General features: G+C 55.7%; 1 protein-coding gene across 2 annotated transcripts in view; it reads left to right on the plus strand.

Moving 5' to 3' along the window:
- Positions 1-5484: 5484 nt before the first annotated feature.
- The window catches only part of PDE4C (phosphodiesterase 4C), a 25955-nt gene continuing 14421 nt past the window's right edge, over positions 5485-17018 (plus strand). Inside the window, exon 1 of one of the 2 annotated variants that reach the window (XM_032267926.1) lies at positions 5485-7190. In XM_032267926.1, coding sequence (XP_032123817.1) covers positions 6949-7190 — 242 coding nt within the window. In that variant the 5' untranslated portion in view covers positions 5485-6948. Of the gene's footprint in view, positions 7191-13901; positions 14102-17018 lie in introns of those variants that run through there. The other variant, XM_032267927.1, reaches the window with a different exon arrangement.

A 17018-nucleotide genomic window follows, 5' to 3' on the forward strand; every position in this document is an offset into this window, starting at 1 on the left:
CTCCGCCTCCTGGGTTCAGGCAATTCTCCTGCCTCAGCCTCCTGAGTCGCTGGGATTACAGGCACGCGCCACCATGCCCAGCTAATTTTTTGTATTTTTAGTAGAGACGGGGTTTCACCATGTTGACCAGGAAGGTCTCGATCTCTTGACCTTGTGATCCACCTGCCTCGGCCTCCCACAGTGCTGGGATGACAGGCGTGAGCCACCGCGCCCGGCCTCCGAATCTTCTCTTTCTCACATCCTAGGGCGATGGCCTGTCTCTCAGTTCCCCAAAACATGTTCTCAAATCCACTCATAGACCCCACTCTGGTCCATGTCTCACCTGCACGCCACTCTAACCTCTGCCCCAGGGACAGTCCCTGCTCCTCACGGTGGCCACAGGAGGTGCCCTACAATCCCCAAATAGATCACACTCCTCAAACCTCAACATGCTCCCAGAATCAGATCCCAAGTCTCTTTCTCTTTTTTTTGAGACTAAGTCTCACTCCGTTGTCAGGCTAGAGTGCAGTGGCGCGATCTCAGCTCACTGCAACCTCTGCCTCATGAGTTCAAGCGATTCTCCTGCCTCAGCCTCTCCAGTAGCTGGGATTACAGGTGCACGCCGCCACGCCCGGCTAATTTTTGTATTTTTAGTAGAGATAGGGTTTTGCCATGTTGGTGAGGCTGGTCTCGAACTCCTGACCTTAAGCGATCCGCCTGCCTCAGCCTCCTAAAGTGTTGGGATTATAGGCGTGAGCCACTGCGCCCGGCCAGTTTCCCAGTTTTTTTTTTTTTTTTTTTCTTTTTTTTTGAGACAGAGTTTCGCTCTTGTTACCCAATCTGGAGTGCAATGGCGCAATCTCGGCTCACCGCAACCTCCGCCTCCTGGGTTCAGGCAATTCTCCTGCCTCAGCCTCCTGAGTAGCTGGGATTACAGGCACGCACCACCATGCCCAGCTAATTTTTTTTTGTAGTTTTAGTAGAGACGGGGTTTCACCATGTTGACCAGGATGGTCTCGATCTCTTGACCTTGTGATCCACCCGCCTCGGCCTCCCAAAGTGCTGGGATTATAGGTGTGAGCCACTGCGCCCAGCCCAGTTTCCCAGTTTTAATGCTCAGTCTGGTGGTGGAGAGAGGCCCGCTGGTGAGGCTGCAGAGTAGAGCAGGGGAGGGCTGGCCCATCTCTTTGAGTCCTACCTCTCCCTTCTCCGCATTTGTCTTCTCTGCTCCCCTTACCCCAAAGCTGTGAGTTCCAGTTTCGTGCCCGACTCTGAGGCCAGCACCACGGAGGGCACCCAGCCTGTGTCTGGCGCACGTGGGTTCCATTGTTTTACCACCAACACCTCTGAGGGATCAGTACCCTTTCATCTCCACTTCACAGATCGGCAAACTGAGGCCCCCTTGCCCTAGATGGCCTGGATTGAACCCAGGTCTGTTGCACTGAAGAGCTCACACTCCCTACGCATCCGCTCAGCCCGATTCTGCCCATTCTTAAAATGTCTCCAGCATTTACCCAGAGCCTGCTTGGAAACAGCATCTCATTTAATTTATCTAATTCAGTCCTTTTTCAAGAAACTCAGCGCTGAAGCTGAGAATCGCATTTATTTACCAATTGCAACCTTGGGCCCTAGTTACTTAACCTCCAAATGGAAATGAGCTAAATGGCCTCATTATGCCTTCATGAGCCCATCCTGGACTCTTGGAACAGCATTTATATGGAGTGATTGTGCAGGAAATGTCAGCCATTAGTACTGTTGTTATTATTAATTTGCTTATTTACTGCATGTTTATTGTTTTACTTTTTCTTTTTCTTTTTTTTTTTTTTTTTGAGATGGAGTCCCACTCTGCCACCCAGGCTGGAGTGCAATGGCGTGATCTCTGCTCACTGCAGCCTCCGCCTCCTGAGTTTAAGTGATTCTCCTGCCTCAGCCTCCCAAGTAGCTGGGATTACAGGCATGTGCCACCATGGCCAGCTAATTTTGTATTTTTAGTAGAGACGGGGTTTCTCCATGTTGGTCAGGCTGGTCTCAAACTCCCAATCTCAGGAGGTCCACCTGCCTCGGCCTCCCACAGTGCTGGGATTACAGGTGTGGGCTCTGTGCCTGGCCTGGACCAGGCACTATTTATATTCCCCCAAGTTTGAGATCCCCATTTCACAGATGAGGAAACTGAGGCTCAGAGAGGTAAATTTACACAGGGGAGCAGTGGGACTGAGATACAGGTCTCTGAGCTAGTCCAAGTGTCTCGGCGAGAGCATTTCGGGGTCCTAGAGAGGTCCCATGCCCAAGAACTTGCTCATGTCTTGCCGGTTTCTCCCAGCAGGTCCAGGAGTTGGTGGATTGTGGCTTGGTCCCTGTGAGCCCCATTGGTGGTGGGATCATCCGGAGAGGCTTCTCAGGGACCCCCTTGCTGCCACCGCTGCCGAGCCGCCTTGGGCTCCCTGGAGAGGTCGAGCCCAGTGCCCGTGTGGTGTTCACCATTGAGGCTCAAGGGACAGAGAAAAGACACAGCATGGTCCCAGGCAGGTGAGGAGGCCGATGGGGATTAAAGGGGCTGGCTTCAGGAGAGGAAGACCAGTTCATCCAGCTGAACCCTTCTTAACCTTATCCAGAAAGAATTTACTAAGTAAGCACCCACTGTGTGCCAGGCCCTGTACTGGGCACACACTGGGCACACAGCCATGCACAAGGAGATGCCCACAGGCTGATGGGGGAGACAGATTATACCAGGCAGAGACAGGACAAAGTAATCATGCTGTGATGGAGACGAACAGAGGAGCCTAGAGGAGGCTCCTCCATGGAGGGGGCTCAGGGAGGACTGCCTGGAAGAAGTGGCATTTAAATTTAGCCTGAGGGCCTGCGTGTGGTGGCTCATGCATGTAATCCCAGCACTTTGGGAGGCCGAGGTGGGGGAATCACTTGAGGTAAGGAGTTTGAGACCAGCCTGAACAACATAGTGAAACCCTGTCTCTCTAAAAATACACACACACACACAGACACACACACAGACACACACACACACACAAAATAGCCAGGCTTGGTGGAGCGCACTTTTAATCCCAGCTGCTCTGGAGGCTGAGGCAGGATAATTGTTAAACCTCGGAGGTACAGGTTGCAGTGAGCCAATATCGTGCCATTGCACTCCAGCCTGGGCAACAGAGCAAGACCCTGTCTCAAAAAGGAAAAACAAGAAAAAAAAGAGGGGCTGGGGGTGGTGGCTATGCCTGTCATCCTAGGACTTTGGGAGGACGAAGCCAGTCAATCACTCGAGGTTGGGAGTTCAAGACCAGCCTGGCCAACATGGTGAAACCCCATCTCTACTGAAAATACAAAAATTAGCCAGGCGTTATGGCATGTGCCTGTAGTCCCAGCTACTCAGGAGCAGAATCGCTTGAACCCAGGAGGTGGAGTGCACCAGTGCACTCCAGCCTAGGTGACAAAGTAAGACACCATCTCAAAAAAATAAAAACAAACAAACAAACAAAAAACACACAAAAGAACAAAAAACAGAAAAACAAAACCTTAGCCTGAGGGATAAAGAGAAGTCAAACAGTGGGAGTGCAGGGAAGGGCATTCCAAGCAGATGGAATAGAACGTGCAAAGCCTCAGACTCCAGAGGTTAAGGTATGTAAGGAGCTGAAAACAGACCAGTGTGGCTGGAGGGTGGGAAGGGAGCCCCAGGAAGTGGGCAGGGGCTGAAACCACACACAAGACCTCATGGGGTGCCCTGGAGAGCCAGGAGTGTGTTTTCTAGAGAGACTTTATCAGTATTGGCATTAAAAAAATTCCCTGTGGCTTGCTGTTGGGGAGAATTGGCTGTCAGGGACAGGAGTGAAAGGAGACAAGGAAGACTTGGGCAGTTCTGGCCACAGGAGATACTGGTTCTTGGACAAGGGTGGGAGCCATGGGCTGGAGAGCAGTGAGGAAATTTGGATGACATTTACAAAGTAGACCTACCGCCAGGGCCAGGTGCGGTGGCTCATGCCTATAATCCCAGCACTTTTGGAGGCTGAAGCAGGTGAATCACCTGAGGTCAGGAGTTTGAGACCAGCCTGGACAACATGGTGAAACCCCGTCTCTACTAAAAATACAAAAATTGGCTGGCATGGTGGCTCATGCCGGAAATCCAGCACTTTGGGAGGCCGAGTTGGGTGGATCACAAGGTCAGGAGTTCAAGACCAGTCTGGCCAACATGCTGAAACCCCATCTCTACTAAAAAAACAAATACAAACAAAATTAGCCGGGCATGGAGGTGGTGCCTGTAATCCCAGGTATTCAGGAGGCTGAGGGAGAGAATTGCTTGAACCCAGGAGGCGAAAGTTGCAGTGAGCCAAGATTATGTCACTGCACTCCAGCCTGGGTGACAGAGCGAGACTCTGTCTCAAAAAAAATAACTGGGTGTGGTGGTGGGTGTGAGAAATCCCAGCCACTCAGGAGACTGAGGCAGGAAAATCACTTGAACTCAGAAGGTAGAGGTTGCAGTGAGCAGAGATCGCGCCACTGCACTCCAGCCTGGGTGACACAGTGAGACTTTGTCTCCAAAAAAAAAAAAGTAGGCATGCCAGTTGTTGGTGGATGCTAGCAGGAGCTGAGGAGGGTGGGGACTGGTGTGTACAGCTCCTGGTCTCAGACCCTTTACATTTAACATCACTTTTAGTCCTCACAATGACGCCAAGAGTTGGAGACACCATTATTTATCCCCATTTTCTAGAATATTAAAAAGCTTTGGGCCAGGCACGGTGGCTCACACCTGTAATCCTAGCACTTTGGGAGGCTGAGGTGGGCAGATCACGAGGTCAGGAGTTTGAGGCCAGCCTGACCAACGTGATGAAACCCCGTCTCTACTAAAAATACAAAAATTAGCTGGGCTTGGTGGCACGTGCCTGTAATCCTAGCTACTCAGGAGGCTGAGACAGGAGAATCCCTTGAACCGGGAGGTGGAGGTTGCAGTGAGCCGAGATTGCACAATTGCACTCCTGCTCTGGCGATCAGGCTGGAGTCCATGTCAAAAAAAAAAAAAAAAAAAGCTTTGGGAGGGGAAGTGACAGAGCCAGCTAGTGACCATGTTCCTCACCACTGGGCCAAGTTGTCTCCCACAGTCAGTTCTTGGGGGTGGTGGGGGAGTGGAGAACAGGGAGCAAACCACCCAAGCATAGAACAGAGAGGGAGTCATTTGTCATGCATCACACAGCAAGGCATGATGGTAGTGGAGCTTGAATTCAGTCTGCCTGACTTCCCAGCTCAAACATTTTCCTTTTCTCCAACCTGGTGACATGGCTGGGGTCACTGGGAGGCAGTCTCCATGGGAAATACCCTGTTGAATGTTTCTGAGACATCCAAAAAGATTGGGGCTCTTCCCAAATCTGCTGCAGCAAGTGGTACCGTAATGGCCCCAAATGCTTCCCTGCTCCAGCCCAGAGGCCTCCACCAAGGTCACTGGGAGTCTGTCTCCATGGGAAAGACGCTATTGAATGTTTCTGAGACATCCAAAAAGATCGGGGCTCTTCCCAAATCTGCTGCAGCAAGTGGCACCCTAATGGCCCCAAGTGCCTCCCTGCCCCAGCCCAGGGGGCCTCCACCAAGTCGTGACCCTGGGAGTACAAAATCCCACCTCTTTCTGTACCACACTCACCCGCCCAGCCTTGCCGCTGTTCACGCTTACTTCAGTTAACCATGATGGAAAATGTTTCCACCCCTCCTTGCCACTTCCCAGGAAATTACCCCTGAGACTAAGATGCCTGGTGGGTGGGGACTTGAGTTTCCAGAACTGGCAGGGAGGGGCAGGCCTGGGGTTTGATGGCAGGAATCGTGGCTGTGAGGTGGGGCCTGGGACTTTCTCAGGGCGAATGAGATCCTGCCATTTCCGCTGAGGGTCTGAGTGTTGGTGTGGCTTTAAAAGCGCAAGTCTCAGAGATACTCCTCCTGCCTGTCCTGAGCTTCCACAAAAGGTGGGTTTTCTGCCAGTCCTCCCCCAACTCAGCTGCACCGTGGCTTTGGGGTGGGGAGGGTCTTAGAATCAGAACTAGGTTGTTTCTTAGAGAGACCTGACTTTTCCTCTTTGCCCATCTCTACTGGCGGCTCTTTGGAGCTCCGGCCAGAGGTAGCCTCTGTGTGCTCATCCCAGACATGGGAGGCCCCGTCACAGCCTTGCCAATTTCTCTGTCCTTCTCAGCTCCCTCCCTGGCATGGGTGGGCATTGCGTTTTAGGGCTCCAAAGAGACCCCTTCTGGGGCTGAACCGCAGAGCCTACCTTCTGGGCTTGGCAGAAAGACCGCTATCTGTACGTACCTCTGAAGACCAGAGCCCTGATTCTGCTTCCAGACTTCTTGTTGCCACTGTTGCTGGGAAAGGTTGAGGACCCGTCACTGCTCAGGTTTTAGCACCTCCTGGGCAGATGACGCCCTGATCTGGGGGTGCTCCCAAACCCGTCTCCCTCCCCTGCCTTCAGCACCATCCAGTCGCGGACAGCTCGTCGCTGTCTGCCACCCGGAGCTCCTAAATCTACCTTTTTCTCTTTCAACACGGGAGGGAGGGGCAGCGTCTCGGCCCCGGGGGTCTCCTGAAACCCTGTCTCCCTGCCCTCCATTTAGAAGCAATCAGCGAACAGTTTCTGTCTTCTCCACTCCAAGTCCTTGTCTTGGTTCTTTTCCATGCAGCGCTAGCGGGGACGGCAGCCTGTTCTCGGGGCTGGGCGGGCGTCTCTCCAGCCCCTAGCTTCAACACCCCTCGCCACATTCTTCTCCCCTGTTCTGCCCTTCAGCACCATCAGGGCATCGACAGCTCCTCGGTGTCGGCCCCACCTTGAGCCCCGGGTTCCACCTTCCCTGCTTCAGCACCTCCAGCGCGGACAGCTCCTCGCTGTCGCCTGCACTCCCGGCCCTGGGCCGGACCCGGGCGCAGACGCTCCTCGGCGCCCGCTCAAGGGGACGACTCCTGCTCCCGGCTATCCCAGACCCCTTTCTCTGGCGCATGGAGACCCTGGGGGTCGGCGAAGGGGCAGAGGCGTGCAGCAGGTTGAGTCGCCCTCGCGGCCGCCAAGGCACGGCCAGGGCCCCGAAGCACCTGTGGCGGCAACCCCGGCGCCCCATCCGCATCCAACAGCGCTTCCATTCGGACCCAGAGAAGTCCGCGGGCTGCCGCGAGCAGGACCTGAGCCCGCGGCCCGGGCTCAGGAAGTCGCGGCTGTCCTGGCCCATTTCCTCCTGCAGGCGGTAGGTGGCCGGGGCAGGGCCCTCCTGCAGCGCGGGGGAGGGGCGCGCGGGGCCTGGCGGGAGTGGGGGAGGGTCTCTGCTGCTTGGCTGAGGCTGGCGCTTGGAAGGAAAAAGCTATTTCTACGTCGGGGTGGAGCTGAGGGTGCTGGTGTCATCACGGCTTGTGGGTCTGTGTGACCGGGTGTGCCCACGTGCGGTTGGGACCGAAAGCGTGTGTGTGTGTGCGAGCGCACATGAGACTGGAGTGACTAGATGTGTTTGGGGTGTTCCTGTGCGTTCATGCTTGGGTATGAGTCCATGTGTCCCCAGGCAGTTGTGGGTGTACCGGTGTGTCTCCCCTTGTGGTGCCTGTAGGTGTGTGGCTGAGTGTAACTGCCCCTGCGTTAACACAGCTGGGGGTCCGAAGGTTTTCTGAACCGAGGAATGTCCGCAGGGCTGTGGGGGAGGTTTGCGACCACCTCAAACACCTGAGGTAACCCTGGGGTGCTTGGATATAAATACACACACACACACACACACACACACACACACACACACACACGTTTCTATTTTTGAGACAGACTCTCACTTTATCACCCAGGTAGAAGTGCACTGTCTTGATCACTGCTCACTGCAACCTCTGCCTCCCGGGCTCAAGCCATCCTCCCACCTCAGTCTCTTGAGTAGCTGGGACTACAGGGGCATGTCACCACCCCCAGCTAATTTTTGTGTTTTTGCTAGAGGTGGGGTTTCGCCATGTTGCCCAGGCTGGTCTTGAACTCTTGGCCTCAAACGATCCTCCTGCCTTAGTCCCAAAGTACTAGGATTACATGTGTGAGCCACTGCACCCAGCCTATTTAATATATTATAGATATAAAAAGGCCAGGGCAGGCTGCCACCAGTGTTGGGGGGAGAAGCCTCCTCTTGCTCCCTCCCCCACCTCCACTCCCTCATTCCACCCTGCTCCCCTGTGGGAGGAAGGGAAGTCCCTTGGGAAGCTTGTGGACAGGAGGTTTCTTTCACTTAAGTAAGGAGGGCCTGTTCCTTCTGTTTCGTGTAAGCTGAGTGGGGTGGGGTTCAAACAGAGACCGAAGAGACTCATAAAGTAGAATTCCCAGGAGGCCCGACCTAAGTGTCTCCAGCTACCAGGTGGAGGCTCCAGGGCCAGGGAGGAGGGTCCAGGAATTCCAAGTCCTCCTTAGGTTGGAGGGGAGCTAAGTCAGTGGGACCAGCGGCCCAGGTTTCAGTCCAGTCCAGGGTGTCCTCGGATGAGTTGCTTCCCTGCTCTGGAGCTTGGCTTTATCGCGTCCTAGTGCACGGACCCCCCCCCCCCCCCCCACCCAGGGGCTACTGGCTTCTGACTCTGTCAGCAAGCCTGGTCTCTCACCCCCAGCCTGGCCCTCCAGCAGCCTGGGAGGCATCTGGTGCAGTCCGGAGGGGTTGGGGCTGTTCTCAGGTGACCCAGGAGCTCCTTCCCCCTCCCTGCCTTCTAGCCCCGCCTGCCCTCTCCCTGCTGGTGACTCATAACTTTCCATTTTCAAGAAAGAACAAGCAGAGCCTTGGTGTGAGCTTGTCTAGGGGAAGCCCCCGCTTGGCTCTGGGAGGCAGGAGCGGTGGATTGGGTGTCCCTCTGCACGGGTGTGTGTGCACACACCTGTTGTGCTGTACCTCATATGCACTGCAGTCACACATATGTGGATGTGTATGCAGTGGCCCACTTTGCTTGTTCATGCTGATGTGGGAGGGAGGGGTTCACGGGGTGGGGAGGGGAAGACCGGGGAAATTGAGCTCAAGGCCAGGCCCCAAAGCCAACCTGCTGGGTGCTATTGAGCAAGCGGTGGTGCCTCCCAGAGCCTCAGCGTCTTCATCAGTGAGATGAACATTGTGTGCCAGAGCCTGGTACACACAGGGTCCCCAGCTTGAGGCTCTTTTCCCAGCCCTAAAAACTGTTGGAGCTGTGTTTCTCCACAGCCCTAGATGGATCACAGGGGTCTGGGAGGGTCCAAGCATTTTTCTTTTTTGAGATGAAGTTTCACTCTGTTGCCCAGGCTGGAGTGCAATGGCATGATCTCAGCTCACTGCACCCTCTGTCTCCTGGGTTCAAGTGATCCTCCTGCCTAAGTCTCCCAAGTAGCTGGGATTACAGGCGCCTGCCATGCCCAGCTATTTTTTTTTTTTTTTTTGTATTTTTAGTAGAGGCGGGGTTTCACCATGTTGGCCAGGCTGGACTTGAACTCCTGACCTCAGGTGATCCACCTGCCTCAGCCTCCCAGAGTGCTGGAATTACAGGCGTGAGCAACCGTGCTAGCATTTTGTTGAGAAGGCATTTAAACACCTACTGGGTGGCAGGCCCTGTGTTGGGAACACAACCATGGACCAAGAAGCTGTGTCCCCCAGGCTGATGGTGGAGACAGACTCATCCCAGGTGGAGAAGGCACATGGTGATGGGGAAAGATCAGGGAACAAATCCAGAGGAGTCTCCTGACCCAGCAGCGGGGTGGGATTCAGGGAGGACTGCTTGAAAGAAGTGACATCTAAGCTTAGCCTGCAGAAGGAAAGAGGTCAGCCAGGGTGAGTAAAGGGAAGGGTATTCTAAGTAGAAGGAACAGAATGTGCAAAGCCTCAGACGCAAGAGGATCAGGCATGTGAGGAGCTGAAAACAGATCAGTGTGGCTGGAGGATGGGAGGGGAGGCTCTCTGTTTGTGCTACAAGCACTTATTTATTTATTATTCTTTTTAGACGGAGTCTCTCACTCTGGGCTGGGGTGCAGTGGCATAATCTCAGTTCACTGCAACCTCCACCTCCCAGGTTCAAGCGATTCTCCTGCCTCAGTCTCCCCAGTAGCTGGGATTACAGGTGACCACCACACCTGGCTAATACTTGTATTTTTAGTAGAGACGGGGTTTCGCTATGTTGCCCAGGCTGGTCTCAAACTCTTGACCTCAAGGGATTCACACACCTTGGCCTCCCAGAGTGCTGGGATTACAGGGATGAGCCACCACTAACTGCAAGTACTGAGGGAACAGCAGGGAACGAGGCAGATCTGGCCTTGTTCTTGAGGGACTCACAGGCAAATAATCATGACAATAAATGTGAAGTCATACCCATGACTGGAGGGTTCTCTGAGGCATTTACCTGGCTAGTCAGGGAGGGCCTCTTGGAGGAGGTGACTCTCTGACTGTAACCCAAAAGATGTAGTAGCAGGGGACAGGCATTCAGACAAGGGCCATGGGGTGGGAATAAGTCTGGCTGATTCGGGGAACAGCAAGGAGTGGGGAGAGGCTGGAACAGAGGAAGCCAAGAGAAGTGAGGCAGGGATGGGCCACATGAGGCCTCTAGGGAGGTGTGAATTCAGATCTGAGGGCAATGGGGGGCTATGGGAGGGGCTGGAGCAAAGGAGTGTGTGATTTGACCTATGTGAGCATCTATGCATGTGACTCGGGCCCCACCCTCCTCATTCTGGTTGACCCCTCCGTGGAGACTTGAGCAAGTCATCTCCCTCTCCACGTCTTAGTTTACTCATCTATAAAATGGGCAAAAAACATCCAGTTTAAAAAAAAAAAAAAATCTCTCTGGGGCCACCTGGTGGTGGTGGAGAAAAGTGTCTGCCCAGAGAAGGGACATGCAAAAGGCACCTTTGGCTCTCACCTTTTTTTCTTTTTTCTTTTTTTCTTTTAAAGACGGGGTTTCACCATGTTGGTCAGGCTGATCTTGAACTCCCAACCTCAGGTGATCCGCCCGCCTTGGCCTCCAAAGTGCTTGGATTACAGGTGTGAGCCACCACGCCCGGCCACATTTTTTTTTTTAAGACAGAGTGTCACTCTGTCGCCCAGGCTGGAGTGCAGTGGCATGATCTTGGCTTACTGCAACCTCCCGCTCTTGGGTTCAAGCAATTCTCCTGCCTCAGCCTCCTGAGTAGCTGGGACTACAGGCGTGTGCCTCCCACCAAGCTAATTTTTGTATTTTTAGTAAAGATGGGGTTTCATCATGTTGGCCAGGCTGATCTCAAATTCCTGACCTCGTGATCCACCCGCCTCAGCCTCCCAAAGTCGGGAGGTCAGGAGTTCGAGACCAGCCTGGCCAACATGGTGAAACCCCACCTCTACTGAAAATACAAAAATTAGCCATGCGTGGTGTCACGCACCTATAGTCCCAGCTATTTGGGAGGCTGAGGCAGGAGAATCGCTTGAACCTGGGAGGCAGAGGTTACAGTGAGCCAAGATTGCGCCATTGCCCTCCAGCCTGGGCAACAGGAGTGAAACTCCATCTCAAAAAATATATATACAATAAACTACAATTAAAAACAAAAATAAAGGCACCTGAGACTACTGGGCAGCTCTCCCGGCCATGCAGTAATGCAGGGATGGGGTGGGGGCGGGGTGTTTCTCTCCAAACCTCTTTCAGCTTTGTCCCGTTCCCAGTGGGGCTTGGAGGCCCTCCCAGGATCAAGTAGGGGCCAAGTTTCTCCATCCCAACAGATATTAATTAACACCTTCCTGTTAGAAATAAGTTAAAGCTATGAGTGAAACATTAATAGTAAAACTATTGATAAAATATTAACGTGAGTGTTCCCCCTGGAACTTCAGAGGGGATGAAGTGAGTTAACCATTCAGTGGGGGAGGACCCAGGCCGGGAAGAACGCTGTCTGCCTGGGTTCCTATGACCCCAATCTTGCACCTTATGGCTGTGTGTCCCTGGGCAAATGACTGTGCCTCTCTGTGCCTCAGTAGCCCCATCCTTGAAATGGGAATAGTTATCCACACTTTATAGGTTTCCTCTGAAAATCCAATGACTTTCACCTTCACAGCTGTTGGCTGAGTGCCGCGTGTTTCTGAAGCACTCTGTTTATGTCATCAGTCTTAGCCTCCTTTTTTTTTTTTTTTTTTTTTTCAAGAGAGCTTCAAAGCTACTGCAAACCAAAAGCCTCTTATTTTATGTCTGTGACTTTGGGGCAGGGGTAGAATCACTCTGTGCCTCAGTTTCTCCTTGGGGACATGCAATCACTGTCACCTCTCTCACGGTGGCGGGGAGATGGTGTCAAGACTGCTCAGAACTTGGCTCCAGTGTCCCCACTAGGCCAATCCTAGTAGCCTCTGTCCCCTAGGGATGGCTATAATTAGGTCTGCCCCAGCAGCCACAGATGGTATTTTTGTCTTGGGGACAGAGAGGTCTGGTTCCCACCAGGTGTCTGGTTGCAAAGCTGCAGGGCGTTAGGGGGGCTTCCTGGCCAGATACCTGAGGCTCTCTGTCTTTCTGGGCTGTGTGACCCCTCCTCAGAGCCTCTGTTTTCTCATCTGTACAATGGGGAGAATCTCATGTATCTGGCCTTAGCAGGGTTGCCTCAGGATCTCCTATGGAAGCCCTGATCAATGGGGCTTCTCCAGGACTGCCAGAAACATGGGTACCGTGTGTGGGGACACCAAGACTGAGGCAGCTCAGGCAAGGCCTAGGATGAGAGACAGAGGTTATTCCACAGCAAGGGGCATGGTGAGGCCTCAGCTGCTGGGAGGTCCCCCGGGCCTCTGCCTGTGACAGGGATGTTTCTGGGTCCTTCCTCCATGTGTGACACATGCTAAGCCTTGGTTTCCTTTTCTGCAGACTGGAACAAGGCCAGCCCGATCCCAACATTCCAAGGGTAGAGCACCTGGTACAGACTCTTGGAATCTTCCCAGACACAAGAGCCTCCCTCCCCCTGCTGCCGCAATCTTGGGACAGTGAGGTCCCTCCGAGGGCAGGGGTGGGCGGCTGAGGCTTCGCAGGACGGAAGGCTTGGCGGAGGTGGTGTGCGGATGTTTGTCCAGGATGAGACAGCAGGAGAGGCGAAGACATCCAGAGACAGGGCCTGGGGAATGTCAGAGCAGGTGGGGGGTCACGTGGGGACTTGCGTGGCGGGGTGCCGGGAGAGGGGAACCTGAGTTTGAGTCTCACTGCCCTGCAGCAAAGACCCATGCCTGTGCCCGCTTCCATGGAAGCCTCAGTTTCCCCACTTGGCAAAGATTAAGGGTTTATAGTTTCTGGTGGGCTGTTTGGTGGCACTGGGCCTCAGTTTCTCCATCTGAAAAATGGGTAGAGGAAGATTGGAAACATTGGGTGAGATCAGACATTGGCAAGCTGGATGTCTCGATGACACCCTCATAATGGAAGGCAGGACAGCTGTTTCTCTCAACACCTTCCTTTCTGACTCCCTCATTTTATACCTTTTAGCAGTTATCGGCCCAGCAAGCTTCACTAACCACGGGTGTTCAGAGGATGGCTGAGAAAGACCCAGGCTCTGGGATCTTAGGGGCAGCCTCCTAAAGTGGTGTAGTTGGGCCAGATACAGGCTCACACCTGTAATCCCAGCACTTTCGGAGGCTGAGGCAGGAGGATCACTTGAGTCCAGGAGTTCGAGACCAGCCTGGGCAACATAAGGAAACCCCTTCTCTCCAGAAAATACATTAGCCTGGGTGTGGGGGCGTGCATCCCAGCTACTCGGGAGGCCGTGGTAGGAGGATCCCTTGAGCCCAGGAGGCTGAGGTTGCAACGAGCTAGGATTGTGCCACCGCACTCCAGCCTGGGCAACACAGTGAAATCCTTTCTCAAAAAAAAAAAAAAGGAGCAGAGAGTTGCGTTTGACTCCATGCCTCAGTTTCCCTGTTTGTCCCGAGGGTCGTCATGGAGCCGTCGCAGCGCGAGGCGGGGCCGATGCGCCCTTTGCCCCCTCCCCGCTGGGCTCCGCCCCTGCAGCTGTCCAGAAAAGGTCCCACGCAGCCGGCTCTCCCTCCAGCCTCCACGCGGTCTTGGCGATGCAGGGCCCCCCCGCGCCTGCCCCGGCCCCCGGGCCCGGCTCCCCTCGGGGCTCCCCGCGCGGTTCCCCGGGGCTCTTCAGGAAGCTTTTGGTGAATCAGAGCATCCGCCTGCAGCGGCGCTTCACGGTGGCCCATCCGCTGTGGTGAGGCGGGACAGAGGGCCTGGCAGGGTCACCGGGACGCCCGGTGCGGAGGTGGGAAGGGCAGGGACAGGGACAAGGGCAGGGACAGCTGAGGCCGGGGCCGGGGTCAGGGCATGGACGCTCTGCGTTTCCCTCGCTTTCTCTGTATCCTTCTCCCCCTATCCTACTCCTGTCTTGCAGTTGGCGACTCTGTCTCTCTCTGTCTCTGTCTGTCTCCACCCGCCGCCTGAACACAGGCCCAGGGGACCAGCCGTCTGTCCGCTTCCAGCTGTGCGGCCCAGAGTGGGACGGGCTGAGGCTCACGTCTCCTCCTGACCCTCGCTGGCCTGGGGCAGGCAGGCTGTGCGTCCAGGCAGTGGGAGGAGGGGGAAGGGGCACCCCTCCCCTTGGCGTTCCCTCCCGCCACCATCCCGTCCCCGTGCCAGCAAAGAGATGTCCTGGGGACCTCACAAGGAACCCTGGGTGTCCACAGAGGAAGACCTGAATTGATGGGGTTTTCGAGGCAGGGTGTTCGGGAGCCCCAGGCTGAGCGCGCGCCCGCTCCCCGCAGCTGCTTGCGCTGCATCCTCGAAGCACCCGGTCCATCCCTCTGGGTTCGAATCCCTGCCTCTCCAGAAACGGCTGTTAACTCGTGGGGCGGGGTGCCGGCGAGGCTGGGGTTCGGAGTGGGGCTTGTGGGCGCCGACTGTGGCTGGCACCCTGCGCTCGGTCCGCGCCGAATTGGCACCCACTTTGCCACGCAGTCTGGCTGAGAGGGGAGGTCCCCTTGTAAGGTTACAGCTGGGGTTGGAAGGAGACGACGTGATCGTGGTTCCTGGTGATTCCATTTCAGCCGGGGAGTAGGGGAGTGGGGGTTCCGAGAGCAACCTGGGGCACCAAACACCAGCGAAGCTCGGTCCCTTCTGAAGGCGCTGGAGAGAGTGCGGGGGCGACGAGGGCGCATCGCGGGTGCCCAGAAGTGAGGATGAACAAGGGCAGGCCCTGCGCAGGCCGGACCCGAACGAATCCAAGTCCGACCTCCCTGCCTCAGTTTACCCGCCTGGCCAAAAGGCAGCGGCGCCGTTCCCACAGCCGGGGCGCCCTACCCCCGCGCCGCCCGCGTCATGGAACCACAGCCTGACCCCGCCGCTCTTAGCTAAGTTTAGAGCAGAAAGAAAAACAGCCTCCCCCGCCCCAAGAAAAACCGGACCCAGCCCTTAACCCTCCGCGCCCGGGATCCGGATTTGCACACCTTGTGGCCGCTCCTGGCCTCAGTTTCCCTATTTGTCTGTAGGCGCGCTTTCCTGGAACCCTTGGGGGAGAGGCGAGAGAGGAGTCGAGGGTCGCCACCCGCATGTCTGTCCACCCGCATTCCCCTCGAGGGGCAGATTTAGGGTAGCGCCGCTTCCAGTACGCCCCTAAGAGCGTCTCCAGTAGCGCCACTGCGTCCACGGCGCGCCCCAGACTGGGCAGGGAAGGGTTAAGAAGCCCCGCCCCTCGGCTGGCCCGGGGCTTTTCCCGGTGCCGCCAAATCCGCTGGAGCCTGACGGAACATGCCGAGCGCGGCCGGTCCCAGTCGGAGATACCCGAACTAACCCCAGTGTAGCCGTACGTAACCCATATACCCCGCTCGGCCCGAGCGTCACCCGGACTTGTTCGAAGTAGACCGAGTTTAAACGGACTTAGACGAACAAACTCGACTTATCCGAACTCTCCCGAGCTTAGTCGGACATAACCGAATCCACCCGAACTCTTAAGCGACTCTTCTGGACCAAGTCCAACTCAATGAGATCAGATCCAACTCGGACCCGGTCCTACTTGACTAAGCCGGACCGAATGCTGCCGAATCCCCTACCTCTACCCAGATCTGAGCCTACGCGGGGGTGCCGACCCCGCCCGTAGACTGGGATAGGGTGACCTTTGACCCAAAGTTCATGGCCCGGACCGGCTGGACACTGGTCCTCGGCCGGGAGCTCAGAGCCTCGGGCCGTCCCGGGTGTCTTCCTGTCGGTGCCGCTTCCGCCCGCTCTTCTTGAAAACCCCACCCCCAGGTCACCAGCTTCCCCTGCTGTGCCCCAGTCCTTGCCCTAAGCCTTTTCTCTGACCCCTCAGCCCAAAGAGGAGGGGCCAGAGGGTGTGGCCAGAGGGAAAGGCAGGGTTTGAGGGTAGAACCGGACAGGTGGTGTGGAGAAGGAGGAGGGTGCTCCGGGCAGAGGGCACGGCCTGTGCAAAGGCCTGGAGGTGGAAGAGAAGAGGCGGAACCTTGGGGCTGAAGATGAAGTCGAGGAGTCGGGGAGCCGAGGACAGGACCCTGCGAGCTGGGGGCGTGGTCGATGGCCATGGGGCGGAGCCTTATGGGCTGAGGGTGGAGCCTGGAGCTCTGGGGGCGTGGCAGGTGGCCAAGGGTGTGGTCAAGTTGGCTGGGAGTGGGGTCTCTCTAGACTGTAAAACGCGCGCCGGAGCTAGGCAGGACCCCGGTCTCCTCCAGGTAGTAGAGCCCAGGAAACTGTTTCCAGTCCACGTGTCTACCATAGGAGCCAGATCTCAGTTTGTCTCTGCAATATGGGCATCCAGCGGCAGTCTTCGGATGTTGTAACCTCCTCGAAGAGCTCTCAGGGACGGGCTACATCATGCACATATTAGAAACAGGGGAGGCCGGGCGCGGTGGCTCACGCCTGTAATCCCAGCACTTTGGGAGGCCGAGGAGGGTGGAATACGAGGTCAGGAGTTCATGAGCAGCCTGGCCAACGTGGTGAGACCCCTTTCTCTACTAAAAAAAACACAAATTAGCTGGGCGTGGTGGCGCGCACCTGTAATCCCAGCTACTCGGGAGGCTGAGGCAGGAGAATTGCTTGAACCCAGGAGGCGGAGGTTGCGGTGAGCCGAGATCGTGCCATTGCACTCCAGCCTGGGTAGCATGAGTGAAACTCCGTCTCAA

This window comes from Sapajus apella, unplaced genomic scaffold (assembly GCF_009761245.1).
Source record: "Sapajus apella isolate SASKATOON/1434 unplaced genomic scaffold, GSC_monkey_1.0 scaffold173, whole genome shotgun sequence".
Classification (NCBI taxonomy): domain Eukaryota; kingdom Metazoa; phylum Chordata; class Mammalia; order Primates; family Cebidae; genus Sapajus; species Sapajus apella.